We start from the raw sequence: 15,191 nt of genomic DNA on the forward strand, positions 1-15,191 counted from the left end.
AACAATTAAGACTTAATACTGCCAACTGAAGTTGTATTATGCAAATCGGGGGAGAACTCGCGTGTACAGACGCCTACGGTTGTTGTATGCTATAAATATATTTGTGAGTGTCTCTTTACTTTGGCTGGGTGATAAATTTGCTTCATGTTTTAATTACTTGACTTTTGTTTGTTTGTTTGTTCATTCAGCTCACTGTTCATATGCAATTACTAATATTACTGCTTTGGAATATTTTGGTTAACAACAGCCTGTAAATTCCCACTGCTGGGCTAAAGGTCTCCTCTCCCTTTGAGGAGAAGGTTTGGACCATATTCCACCACGCTGTTCCAATGCGGGTTGGTGGAATACACATGTGGCTGAATTTCTTTGAAATTTGTCACATGCAGGTTTCCTCACGATGTTTTCCTTCACCACAGCACGAGATGAATTATAAAGACAAATTAAGCACATGAAACAGCGGTGCTTGCCTGGGTTTGAACCCGCAATCATCGGTTAAGATGCACGCGTTCTAACCACTGGGCCATCTCGACTCTTACTTTACTTAAATAAATATTTTGGTTACTATAATAATATTATATTTTCTATCATATCGTGGTCACTGTCATTATGCTGGAGTATTTAGCGATGCAGAAATACTTACACTTGCGTTACAATGACAACAAAATATTGTTTTTATTATTTTAATGCAATTAGTGACAATCATTGTACAAAACGCGAAGTCAAGACATTTAATAAAACCAAGTGTCCGATTACGTCATTTGGATCAAAACTCATCGTATTCGTTTCTTTGATTAAAAAAAAGTGTACTTCCTCGACAAATTAGTGCATCGAAATCTAATGTTAGAAATCATTAACAAATAAGGCATAGGTTTAAAATTATGTAGATGGCAAGTTTGAAGTTTTGTATTTTGATAATTTTATTGTAGGATATGTAAATAGTCAACATAGTATTTACATAACCGCTTTCGTCACACCATTATTATCATAAAAGCAACATCTTTGCCACATCGAACCTTATTGATACTTTACCCCAATATTTGCTTTTGAATGCTCAGATATGCACAAGCAGTTACTTTAGTAGGTATATGAAAGACTGAGTTCCTTGTCGGTGATTCTCTGTATAATCTTAATTTTGAATTGACGGTAGACTTACATTTAATATATTCCTGTAAAACGACTCAAAAGTTTGAAAAAAATATTATTACCGAAATATCATAATAAAATTAATATTTGTGTGAATAAAAAAAAGAACGATTTATTTTAAGATAAAAAGAAATAATAAAACTAATTGTTAGGTATAAAAATTTAATTGCTTACTCTAAAAGGCACTTAAAATTAAATATATAAATATTTATTTTATAAATTAATAATTCGCTTTTGAATGTATTTTGGACGGAGTAACATAAGAATATACATATTACATACGTAAAGTTACATTATTTGTAAGATATATCTACATAATTCTATGTAGTATTTTTAATAAATCTAAATTTTATTTACATAAAATTAAATCTATGAAGGCGGGAAATTATTTACAAAGTAAAATTTTATGAACACACTTAAATTATATAAACTTATATAAATTTAAGTTTCATTCAACTTATGATATCTGTAATTATTATTAATTTTACCGTTGGTTTTGAGCAAAATTAAGTGAACTTAGTTTTAAGAATCCCCTGTGACATAATATCGTTGTAATATGTCAATTTAATTTCAAGAAGTTGTGACATAGAGGAAACTTTAATAATTATGTTTCATCGAATGGTTTCCATGTTATGCGTCAAATTAAACATTAACCTTAAGAAGAATAATATAAAACTATCTGAATAATTTAACACTTAAAACTAATTAACCTCTAATATCACACTTTTTATATTTCTAAGTCTTTAAATAATTTTATATGATTGAATACGTGGCTTTATGTTGTTAAGTTCAAGTAGCATCGCGTGTATTGTTTCGTTGATGCTTCGCTGTAAAAAAAAAATAAAAAAAAATTAGTGTGACGTTTACGTATTCATAACCAACTTCCCAGATTAAAGAATTAAAAAAAATGATTAAAACGTTCGAATTTAAAATATGTAACAAAAAGGACTTCACATTATATTAAAAACTTTTTTGATGATTTAGTGGGATTTCATATAGTTGTTAATTTATTTGTAAATTACCAGTGTGTAAGAAGAGATGATTCTTCAAATTGGTGTGCTTCGAAAAGCCTCTGGAACAGATGTGACATTTGTAAGGCCAGGACCCGCTGTGTACGTACATATGGGACTTGAGGTCCCCAGGAGTTGGGAACGACTTGGAGCAGAGACTGCATTTGTGGGGTTTCTCCTGTGAAAGATAAAGTCAAATTAGATATGTTTAAACTATACTTATGTTGTTCTAAACGCATTTCAGACACAGATTCCATTCCCAAAGATTAACTGTGCAACTTGCTTGTATATTTTTAAAGTGATTGTAGGTGGTCATCACTTTACATATACATTAGTACATACTAAAAGAAATAATAAGCATTTCTCATATCACAAATGTATCAAAAACCTTGGAAACTAAGACTTAAGTTTATTCAAGTAGTCCATGGTCCATGGTACCAGGTCTGTATATAGTAGTAATAGAAACACATAATAATATTTCAATTTTTGTAAACAGGAATTCCAATCCAGTATTCAGGACTTGAAGCTCTACAAGCTCCACGACAATGGAGTTAATTAATCTGAAGTCAAATATTTAAAGATCCAAGTAAACAGCCAAATTATGTAATAATCAACACGAATCAATGATTGCTATCATAAGTTATAGAAACCATCCACATTTACTTGATGAAAATATGAATGTGTAAATGAACGAATGTTAATATACAATAGAATAGAAAAGTCTGTAACAGTAAAATAATAATATCACTATTAAAAATGTTATAAAAGTAATAAATGCTGAACATAATAAGGTTTGTTTAAAACATGTTAAAGGTAACCTATTGCGAGGGCACAAAGAGCTTAATCCAAAAATAAAATACAATTCACCGCTGTAAACGTACAGCCATAAGACTCATTCCCGAAGGTAATGACCAGAAAAAGAAAATAAAATCAATGTTGGAAGACAATAAAACGGCTAATAATCATCATCATCTCCAATATAATCAAAGTCATGACGGTGCACATCGAGCGAAGAGCGTGCAAATGAATTTATAATGAAAACCTTTGCCTTGTTTCGAGTCGTTGCTTGATCAATTTATCCAGCAGTATCATAAACTTGTATTATTGACGGGAAATGTTTATGAGCCCATTACCGCATTCAATTCTTTAAATATTTCTAAATAGCCTATTCAAAAAAGTAAAAGAAATATTTAACAAAGTTAAACTCAATTTTAATACCATTACGTGGTAAGCTGTGTCTAATAATAATGTCTCCAAATAGTCTGGTAGAATATTTTAGTGAATATGTTAGTGATTACCCGTAAAAATTGGTCGCTTAACACACGAACAGTACGGAGTAATTGAATAAACCATATCGTCATTTCGTTTTGGCCTCCCTACTATCTACTGGCCGTCATTACACATCACATTTGTAGCTTTAATGGAATAACTTCGAAATGGTTGTCAGCATAACGTGTAATTTTAAAGGAAGTTTAGTATTTGCTTTTTTTACGACCTACATCGTTCTTATTCATAGCTTTTTTATGTATGTTTTTATACTGTTGATTTTTTACGAATGGAATCATTTTGAAAGATGCAAACGTATATTATCAAAATATTTCTTTAGGCTAAACAACAGGTATGAATATCGATCTGAACATAAAATATCACCAAAAAAAGTTAAGTGACTTATCCCCGGTATAAATGTTATAATTGATTCAAATTAACTTAATTGTAAAAATTAAAATATAATAACCCACCGAGAACGAAGTTTTTATTTGGATGAAATAAATTTTACCATACAATAAATTGTGTCAGTATTAAAAGCAATCGGTGAATATCTTGTTCTGTATCGACAAACTTACATTACAGGAATTGAAAAAAACTATACATTAATCAGTGTTCGAATCTGTTGCTAATTATCAAACTATTTTAATATAACGGTTTCTTATTTCCTGTGACCACATCTAATGAGATTCATAATCAAGTTGTATCCGATATCTAATCCAATTTTGACGCTAGGACTGCTCCCTCCCATTCAATTTTCGCTAGCCCGCCCACCGAACACACCCAGTAAAAAAACTATAATTACTATACAAGGTCCAAATCAAAAAGCCGTTGTAAAGAACTTTTATTGGTGATTATAACCATATTTTATTAAAGTCGGGTTAGCGAATCCCCAGTGGCTCAATCAGAGCCGCAAAAAAATGAGATCTGATATTATTTCGACCTTTCTCGCTACCGAATATTGCAATATATAAATCAATAAACAAAGAGCCATTAGTTGTCTGACAATTTCCGTTGGATAAATCACGAGCAGACAAAAAAACTGGTCGGTTCATGCGTGCAAGGATAATGAACAGGCGATACATTTTTGTGGTTACGATAAAAACCGATACGTGTCAAATTCATACCGAGAAGAATCTACTCTTATATTTATTTTGATAAATAATAAACTTTAAATCAGATTTTATCTTCTACACAGTGTTACAAGTATCATGTCAGATGCAAGAACTATCGAAGTTGATTAAAATATATATTAATTACGATAAGGCAAATTAAGAAGTAAGAATAAAATCGATCTGACTTCAATTAAATTTAATCAAGAAGCTGGTATTGAAAAACAAAACCTTAAAATTAGCCTTAATCTTAAAATCCATTAAAATTCAAAACGAAATCGATATAATATCGTTCCACTCGATAGCTAAATCGCTCGTTCGATCACGATCCATTCAGAGGCCGTATCTCGTCCGAACAGTGACGTATGGCCAACTGATACGCCTGCGCTGCGTTATGGAAATTGAATGCAAATGCGATGCACCTCGCTTAATTTAACTAAATAAATTGATCCCCGTAACGTGCGTGCAGGACCTATTAGGTTTCGGTATTGCTCGTTAGAGTTTATTCTCGGAAATCAGGATGTTGCTCCTTCTAATGAAGATAAGTTTGATGTCTCTTGGAATTAAGGACTTCATTGAATTTTTAGCGCTGATTAAAATAGGTAATCATGATGTTTATAGAACTATTGTAAAGCTGCTAACGAATGTAATTTGTTAGTCGATTTGGTAAAATTTGTTGCAGCAATTCTACCAGAGGGACATAAACACGAAAGAGGTCTCATTAAATAGTATGGCCCTTATCCGAACCTACAATACTCTCTAATTAATTACCATATCCCAATTATAGAGAGTTCGATTAATCAATTTTCTGTCGGCTAAATCCGATGCGAGACAAGGTGCATATTAATTGGACCTTCATATATCTTCTGATAGCGGTGTTATGACCAGCTATGCAAAGGGCCTGATGCACAGGTTTATGACTAGAAAATTTTAATGCGGCCACTAGTGATTATATTGTAAGTTGCAACTACCAATAGATTTTTACACAAAACCTTGGTGACATACGGTATCTTTGGAAATATAGAATTCATATATTATAATATTTAAATAACTAAGTAATCATTAAATCACAAAAATATTGAATTTCTTATGAAATATATTGAGATAATATTAATATAATCGGTAAAGTGGCAAACGATCCTCTCAAACATTTTCTTTTATCGAAGTGTTCATTTTATGTTTAAAATAAGACAAATAAAAATTGTCGCACCTTTCCAATCAGACCACGATTGCGGGCATGTGAGAATGATAAGATTAATTTAAATTCATACCTGGATAAGAATTAAGACGCTGGTGCCATATTAGCAAGTTCATTAACATGTTTCATTTGCGTGATTTAGTTTTTATCTTTTCATCCAGTTTCGCACACCTTTTATGTGTACGAAATCAGAAATCACCAAAAGGCGTCATCAGAAACACATTATGGGGTTAATGTTTGAGATTATATATGCATTTCTTTTGCTTTCTTCGTGTTTTCTTTGCTTTGTTTTTATCAACGAAATGTTATCTTGTAATTTTAAATAATATAATGAGTTTTAGTCGCTAAGCGAGTTCAACTCGAACTCACTAAACAAATCATAGATTCAAAAATTTGCGATGTGTTTAAGTATTTCAATTTTATAAATCATATAAGTGTATGGAATCCGTTATGTGTGAACACACCTCAAAGTTTAAACCTCATAAGTCGTTTCACAAAGTCACATCGCTCAAATTATTTAATCAGCGCAAGCAGCCAAAGGACGATAAAAAATGATTGATTGTGTGATGTAGTGATTCAATCTGGGCCCGTATTAGAGCTATTGGAAATGAACGGAGTCTGATTATTAATTTTATTGGTTTAGGTTGATTGTTTTATAATATTTATGAGTACACGCTTGAGAATAGTTGTCGGTTTGTCATTTAATGATATATTCAGATTAATAATTTTTAATAAAAATTTAATGTAGATTTTTTAAAGTTTTCTTAAAAGCTTTAATATTTTATTGAAGGACCTTAATCCTTACGATCGTATCGTTGTTATTTCTTCATTAATACAGAAAGTGAAATGATATGATTGCATTAATTTAAAAATAAATTCACTACAAGAAACTTATAAATCAAATTCAAAAGATAATACCATCTTATGCGGGAATTTAAAAAGTTGACTGACTGAATGACATGAAGCGATTGATAAATACTCAATTCTTAAAAAGCATTCCAATTTAAATCTTTAGTTTTCTACACATGATACAAAATTGAAAGACATAAAATATTGTAAATCACTTTTACCGATGTGACACCTCTGAAATACAACGATTCAGTTAATTTTCAAAGGAATATGAACCTAAATGTGAGGGTATAAGAGTCATGTTTACGCCTACAAACTTGAAAATGTACTTAGCAGAGTGTATTAATATTCATTTCATCATGCCGCTACTGATAACGTCAAGGCGATCATCTGCTTTTAGATTATTTGATTTTTATTTTTTGATCTCTTAATAATATTTATTTAGAAAGAAAATATTAATTTTCTGGCTTATCAAGAAGAAATACAAAAAGAGTTGCAGACTTAGATTGATGTAATATTTTTCTTAACATATTTTAATATTATTCAAGTAATAAGTTAAGAAAAGACTAATCTGTACTAATATTATAAATGTGAACGTAACTCTGTCTACCGCTCTTTCATGACCAAACTGCTGAGCCGGATTTTGATGAGATTTGGCATGCAGCAAACTTGAACTCCAAGAAAGGAGTAGTAATTTAGCCTAATATATGACAACAAACACCCTAGAAAGCGTACGAATCCGCGGGCGACTACTAGTGTTCTATAAAAGGAATATCTATAAAATATTGTATTATATATATTACTTGTTAATAAAATGTAAGACAAATAAATCTAATTAAATTGAATTTGATTCAAAAAAGTAGGTATCTAAGTGATTATCAATACAAAGGAAATGAATCTAATATCAGTACTGTTATAAATTATAATGTTATTTTGTAACAATACAATTTGTATGTGGTATGGATTATATCATTTTAGGATATAGTATCAGTACTACATTGTAATCGTTATTAAATTTATTCCTATATTGATAAGTATCATGATGTCCGTCTGAGTGATTTCGGCCACGACGACTTTCGGTATACACTCTTAAATACTCTTATACGAGATAAAGTAGGCGCAAGACAAACGACATTGGTCCGACTTTTGAAAGTTTCTAGAACGAAAATTTCATTATTTTTTATTATATTATTAACTTGATTAACCCATACGCTCTGTAACTGTGTAGGTTAGTCAGAGTAAGTTAGTTATTGCCATATAAGTGTGACAATAGTTGTTACGTAGCTTCATCAATTAAATTATAAGTTACAAGGAAATTATTAATGCTAATCGATCATTGTTTTATCATCAATAGTATTTAATTAAATCTAAATAAAACGGATATCAGACAATTGTCTGAGCGATAAGGTGAAACATCTTATTTTTTAAGATTACGATCCTGATCTAAAGTTTAAGAATGAATTGTGTATATTAAAATATTTAAGTCGGTCATCTATTCGAGTTATTGTAGTATGTATATACTTTTAATAATTATAGTGAATGTGAACATGCGATATCTGCTATAATGTATAATATGTATTGTATACACGTTACTTCCAAGTCTTATCAATAACAAGAGTGTGACGTTTATTATAAATGTCATAAAATAATAATATTTTTATAATATTTATTACATTAAGAATTCAAGATCATAACAATTTTGCTCCTGGCAAAAAAATTGTGGTTTCCAAATATATAAATTCTTACTGGTTGAAGCCAATACCTTAATAATTTTCCATAAACTGACGTAATATTTTAACAATAAAAAATTATTGGCGTAACATATCATGTATTGTAACCATAACAATCATATAAATGAAAGTCACACCTTTATCTTATAAGAAATGATATTGCGTCGCAAAAGCTGATAAAAATGAATTCTAAGTGTCGGTAACACGCTATCGCTATTATTCGTAAATCAATCGTATTGATGAGCTGGTTACAGGTGTTCAAGATATATTGTTAATTTACTATAAGAACAAACAATTACTCAATAATTGTTTTAATTTTGAATTAATAACTTCAAATTATAAATATTGAAGAATCATCCGTTCATGCTTCGATGTGTACGTTGGTCTTCAGACATTACCAAACTCTTACTATATTTGAATAAAATATTCGTAATACTTTAAAATGCAATTTGATCCCATGTAATTCGAAATAACTCCAGTTGACTTGTTCTGAAAAAAACATGATAGTAAAATGTAAGAAAGTCGTATCTGACGTTGACTATAATAATTATGTATGTAAAGGATACATGCATCAAAATAGCGTATCAAACTGCCTTTCAACATTTCCTGAATGAGATACGAAGAATGTTCTTACAGAATATGACTGCAGGTTCAAACATTTATATCTTAAATTTTCGCTTTAACTTTAATGTTTAATTCAACGAAGAATCATGATTTTCCTGTACAGTAAGGATAAACTATATCTTTAAAAAACCTACATCCTGCAGCTTCTCTCGTATATAATGAGCAGAAAGACAAGTTAATGTTAATACAAAGGGTGATTTTGATCAATAAATATTATTAGAGGAAACCGTATGAATTCAAGCAATTATAAATTTGCTTTTTTTTAAATACGTTCATGCAAGAAATCTAATCTATTTGAAAATGAGAACTATGACAGGAAGGACAGATTATGACGATAGATACGATTCTTAATTTAAAATTAGAAACAAAATACATACGAAACATGTACAACGAATTATACAACGACGAAGTTTTACTAAATATTTGTAATGTCTGAAAAAATAAATGAAACAGCTCTTCTCTTTATAAGCCACATGATGCATGGAAGCTCATTAATAAAAACCATCCATTTTTAATATCTTCATTCCAACTAAAACATTATACACCGCTACTCATTTGGATATGTAGTTTAAGTAGTCAATTTTTGTCGTTTATAATCACCATAGCGATAAAATCAAGAATTATATCCGTTCCGATGTAAGAACGATCAACTAAAGCCGTCAAACTAATCATGAACTCAGAAACTGCGCACATAAACTTCAATCATAAGATTGTTTTTTTTTTTTAATTCTCGCTCTTATGTAATATATATGTTTAATTCGTTCGAAATATTTTAGTTACTGTGGAACGCAAATGTAGAATTTATACATTTACTATTTTTAATTACATTCGTATGCTTTATAGAACAATACAAGTAATTGACAACGATAAACATCTTTTCAGAGAAAAAGACTCAAACTAAAAATAATGTCATTTTAATATATGCGTAGTCGTTAACACGGTGTACAATCGTTAAACCGAATCAAATGTTCGATAAAATATTCAATAGATATTATAGGCAATTGAAATACTAACTGTGCCGTATAATATAGTTTAAAAAACAAGTTACAATGAGGCAGTAACAAGCGTCGGTGACTATCAATTGGAAAGTCAATAAATTCGTTGATTGACTTCCTGTTGTAGATCAGTCTACTTAATTTTGTCGTCGATTTCTTCAAATAGATATTTATTTATACTTTAAAATGATACCGATATCGTAAATAATCAATATCCGTTACGTGTAATGGCCAATAGTAGTTTTAATGTGGCTCTGATGGTGCGGTTAGTCGTAAAAAATGTTTACACAATCTTAATTGGGGCTGATTGAGAGTAAATTAAAAAGAAAACGTCTGTGGAATTATATAATTTGTCAGTTAACAGAGGTTAGAAATTATTAGTAGATGATTAAATCATCTGTTTTACCATCAACTCTTTATACATGAATTAAAAAAAAATTAAACAACAAATATTGAGCTATTTTGATTTAAAAATTATCTAACATTATATGCCTCCAGAATTTTCTTGAGAAATAAAATAAAATGTAACACGAAAACATATCGATTAAAAACAATTGAAAACATAGGATGCGTCTTCAATAATAATCATGACCCCAAAATAAAACATTTTTCTGTCCTAAATTATATTTTCGTCGAAAGGTTCGTACTAAAAGATAATTAACAATACGGTTAAGGTTGCTTTTAAGCCCTTTACAGGCAGGTGCAGCAGACAGCAGTGTACGGAGATTATAAAAACAATATGGTGCCGGCTGACGATGAAGAATTCCTTAATGGAAATATGTACACTAAGGTTTATTTTATGTACATAAAATACAGGTTTCGTATAGTATGATACGATAAAAAAGAAAATATATTTTTTACTTATTCATATATCGTTGTTTATTTGTTTTGGGAGGTTTTAATTATAGCTTAGAAATTGTTATACTGTCGTTACGTTTCGCCTAATTTACAAGGAAATAAGATAGACTAAATTTGGAGAGTGGTACAAAATCACAGATATTGTGAGACCAACTCTTACAACAACGGATGTTCCAAAGTGACAGACGTGCAGACAACTAACAAATAACGAACCTCTAACGAGTGAAAAGTGTCAAGTTATGGCGACATGCAAAGATGCAGTAAACTGATAGTCCGGACTTGAAATTCACAACATTCTGTATCTAAGCAATTGTTTGCAAATAACAAATCCTAACCTTAAAATTTTAGAATTTCAAAATTAGCACGAATCGAATACATTTACTTCAAGGATATCATTAAATCAAATTATATGTTTCAAGCAACATCTAAGCAACCAATAATTTTAAAATCCTTTTCGAACCAAATAATTCCCTTGGAAAAACAATGGCTATGAACTATCACATATATATGTCCTGTCCTGCCTACACCCCATTGTTCATCATTCACATTCATTGTGGATGCTTTATTATTGGTACTGTCAATAGTTAACTAACCCGGTACTGTCTTGTAAGATCTCGGTGACAGTTGAAAGATCCCTCTTGGGAGAATGTCTGATTTATCAGTTGAAAAAGATAATGGACCAGTATTGAACGGAGGCAAAATATATTTATGGCTTCCAAATTAAATGAACTGATCACAACATTTTTTTTTTGATAAACAGATTCAAAACACAATTATACATAATAAAAATAATTAAAAATTATTTTATATACATATATTATTATATATGGAGCATAGCCCAAATTCGATGGACGACGTTTTTTTGATATGGTTCACGTGTATGCAACTCTCTTAGCGACCTGTAATTTTTCCAATATTACCTATTATATTTTAAATCATGATGGGTGACGAAGACCATAGTCCGGTCATCTTATATAGTGAAGTTCTCATACGAGCGTGTGAAGTCTCGGTCTGTTGGCCGCGACGTCTTCAATATCGTCTTGTACGACACGGTTCCTTGAATCCGTGGGAATTTATTTCGGACTTTTGGTACATTTTTATTGTATTTTTTCAATACTTGGATATCTTTAACGTGACGTTATTAATTGAAATAAAACGAACAAACAAAAAAAAAAATTAAACTCAATTCTTTAAATGTTGTAACAATATATTAATAATTAAATTATTTAAAAAAAATACTTATTTGTTTGATATAAAATATAATTTTGTAGTTCTTTGTGAAATGATTTATAACCAAACTTAAAAAAAAAATACAACTAATTAATAATATATGTATGTCGTAGACATATTTGAACCCATTATGAGCTATTAGAAACAATAGATCCAGTCGCCCGCATAAATCCACAAGTTGTTGATGCGTCACAGTGCTTGCCCACTACAATTCCCACGATGACCTGACCCGGTAATTTATTGGCCCTCCGCCTTCGCAACTACCTGTGACCGCAGGTGCACCTTAAGGAACTAGGGCTGGATATCTTAAGAGGGCAGAACACAAATACGTGATGTGATAGTTTTTAATAATTTAAATAAAATCGTCGTCTCTTTGAATCTTAAATATACATGTCATACATGCATTATTAATTATGTAACGCCAATCTTATATAATTTCGTGGTATCTCCTTTAAATTTGTTATGAAAATTTCTATTTTTTTTTTCATTTTTGTCTAATGATATTGAAAAGGCAATAATTAAGGAAATATCTAAAGCTATTAACAAAGAAATCATAATGCGGCAACCCTACAAGCGATGTGCGACGTTGTGTGATTTTCTTAAGTCGTGGACACATGAGGTCGTAGTTAAATAAGTAAAAACTCAAGGGGCGTTATGGGAAGTGAGCACAGTAACATCACCATGTAATATGCATCAACCTTTACCGACTCGTACGATGATTTTGTATATAATTACCATTACTTATGAGAAAATTAATTGTTTATTTTACATATAAATTTTGAGATCATATTATGTGAAATACAGAACAATGACAATAAAAAAATAAATGTGTATATAAAAATAACGATTAATTTGTTACATTACTTTAATAACATTTTAAATAATAATTAATGTATTTATTTTTTTAATTTAATGTTAAGTTCCTGTGAATATATATAATAACAACTTTTTATTCTTTAGCAAATTATTTTATTTTTCGAGTATAAATCAAACGTCATAAGATAACGTAATATAGCGAAATCTTTTTAATCTGAAAATTGTGCCTCATATAAGTCGATATTAATCTTTATAGACATAATCACGTAATTAGGTAACAAGGTGCAATTGTATATACTTTACGATGAAAAAACACAATTAGAGGCAATAACGCAAAAGGATATACTTGTAAGAAATATGTGAGTTATCAATAGAAAAACTGTAATAACACCAGCTATTGTCTCAACAAGGATAACAAGTTTTTATGGAGTTTCGCAAATCAATTGTTTAGTTGAATGTAAGTTTCCGTGATTGTGATAGAATGATTACCTACATGAAATACTTATATTGACCATCATCTTAAGTGGTGTGATAAAAAATATGACTCAAGCAATGCTTATTATATAAGCAGCTTCTGTTCCATTAACCACTTTTCTAATGTTCATAGATATAGTACAAATGATATAAACATTTTTCTAAAACTGTGTGGAAAATAAATTTGAGAGGGACAGACAGACTTACCTTTATATGAGTCATCCGGTGATAATAAAGATTTGAACTGGCTGTGAACCTCTTCCCACAATGCTGGCACTGGTGGGGTTTCTCTCCTGAATGTATTCTTCTATGTGTGTTAAGACTGCTTGATGTACTAAAGCCTTTGTTACATACCATGCACACATGTGGCTTTTCACCTAAAGAGGATAAGTTAGAATTAAAAATTGGCAATGGCAATGGCAATTAATCATAAAAACATAAGTGATTATATTTTACCCTAAATGATATTTTGCTGTTAAGCTGTTTTGTAGCTTAAATAGATATTTAATATAAGTTAATAAACACGTGGTAAAAGTCGACATTAAAATCTATGAGAAGGTATATATTACTTTTTTACCAAGCAAATCACAGTTCTTAGATAATTAATATAAAATGACTGAATAGTCTTACCTGTATGAGTTCTCATATGCCGTTTTAATAATGATGGCCTGTCAAAAGCTTTCCCACAAACTTCACATGGTAACAAAGCTCGCTCTGACTTTGTTGGTCTTCTTTGGATTTTAGGTGTCATATCTAATAGTTCATTTGACGATCCGGCTGATGATGATGTTAGTGAATCACCGGATATGGATTTGTGTTCGTCTTCTGGACCCGAAGGAGGAGAAATCGGTAAAAGGACTCTTGAAAGGAGGGAGGTAGATAGGTCTAATGGAGAATCTGTAAAAATATAATAATTTTTAATATTGTACATTAAAAAAATAGTATTAATATATTAAATTAACAAATTTTATTTTGAAATTCATCAAATTAAATGGTCTAAAAGTATAAGTGTGCATAGCCGATGAATCACACCAAAGATTAAAGCCGTTCAAATTTTCGCCATTATAACTTGATCTAATCAAAGCGAAAAATTTAATGAACCAATTTATTGACAACCGTAAAAATGTTGTTCTGGGAGTCTACACAATTTATGTTTATTACAGTTTATATATTTGTTCCATATATGTCTTAATTAGAATCAAAGAAAGACGATCATATATCATTTATTCGAGCAAAAAATCAATGGAAGGTAATAAATTTTAAAACAATTCTCTAGATGGTAGGGATTAATTAGAGAAGTATATCAAACGAGAAGCAGCAGCAGATCATTTGATAGTCATTTGTTATCATTGATAGAAATATTTTTCGTGATTGCTTGCATGGAATTCTATATATGGAACTACTGTCAAATGGATAGTATCTTCGCTGACTGGTCGAGTATTACGTGCAAATTGATTACTGTTCAGACGGAATAACCGAGTACCATATTTCTATCTATGGCTTGTATCGTTTTAATATCAACAGATGTCGGCAGGACTGTTCTTTTCTCTTTAGGCGGTTTACGCGTGAAGATATTCCTTGTATAATTCTTATTTTATAGGTTTGCTATGAAAAATGTACATATATTATTTCGATATGATATAAGACTGGATAAATATATATTAGTACTAACAGATTTTTTATTAGTTTACTTTAATAGTGAAACCAATATTAATTGTATACATTATATTATAACCATAATTATTTCGATTTTCAGTTTAAGCGACTATTATTTGTTAGCGTAATTGTATATAATAAAATTTGAATTTACTAAATAAATATTTTAAGATGATAGATAAACTATTTATTAGTAGAAAGAGCAGAATGAAAATATATTCTTTTGTATT

General features: G+C 30.1%; 1 protein-coding gene across 1 annotated transcript in view; it reads right to left on the reverse strand.

The window, feature by feature from the left end:
* Positions 1-1,350: 1,350 nt before the first annotated feature.
* Positions 1,351-15,191, reverse strand: part of LOC124532172 (zinc finger protein 177-like) — a 54,763-nt gene continuing 40,922 nt past the window's right edge. Inside the window, exons 4-7 of the mRNA XM_047106904.1 lie at positions 13,936-14,202; positions 13,513-13,682; positions 2,166-2,331; positions 1,351-1,970 (exon numbers count right to left, since the gene is read on the reverse strand). Of these exons, the coding sequence (XP_046962860.1) occupies positions 1,933-1,970; positions 2,166-2,331; positions 13,513-13,682; positions 13,936-14,202 (641 nt within the window). The 3' untranslated portion in view covers positions 1,351-1,932. The remainder of the gene's footprint in view (positions 1,971-2,165; positions 2,332-13,512; positions 13,683-13,935; positions 14,203-15,191) is intronic.

This window comes from Vanessa cardui, chromosome 8 (assembly GCF_905220365.1).
Source record: "Vanessa cardui chromosome 8, ilVanCard2.1, whole genome shotgun sequence".
NCBI lineage: Eukaryota > Metazoa > Arthropoda > Insecta > Lepidoptera > Nymphalidae > Vanessa > Vanessa cardui.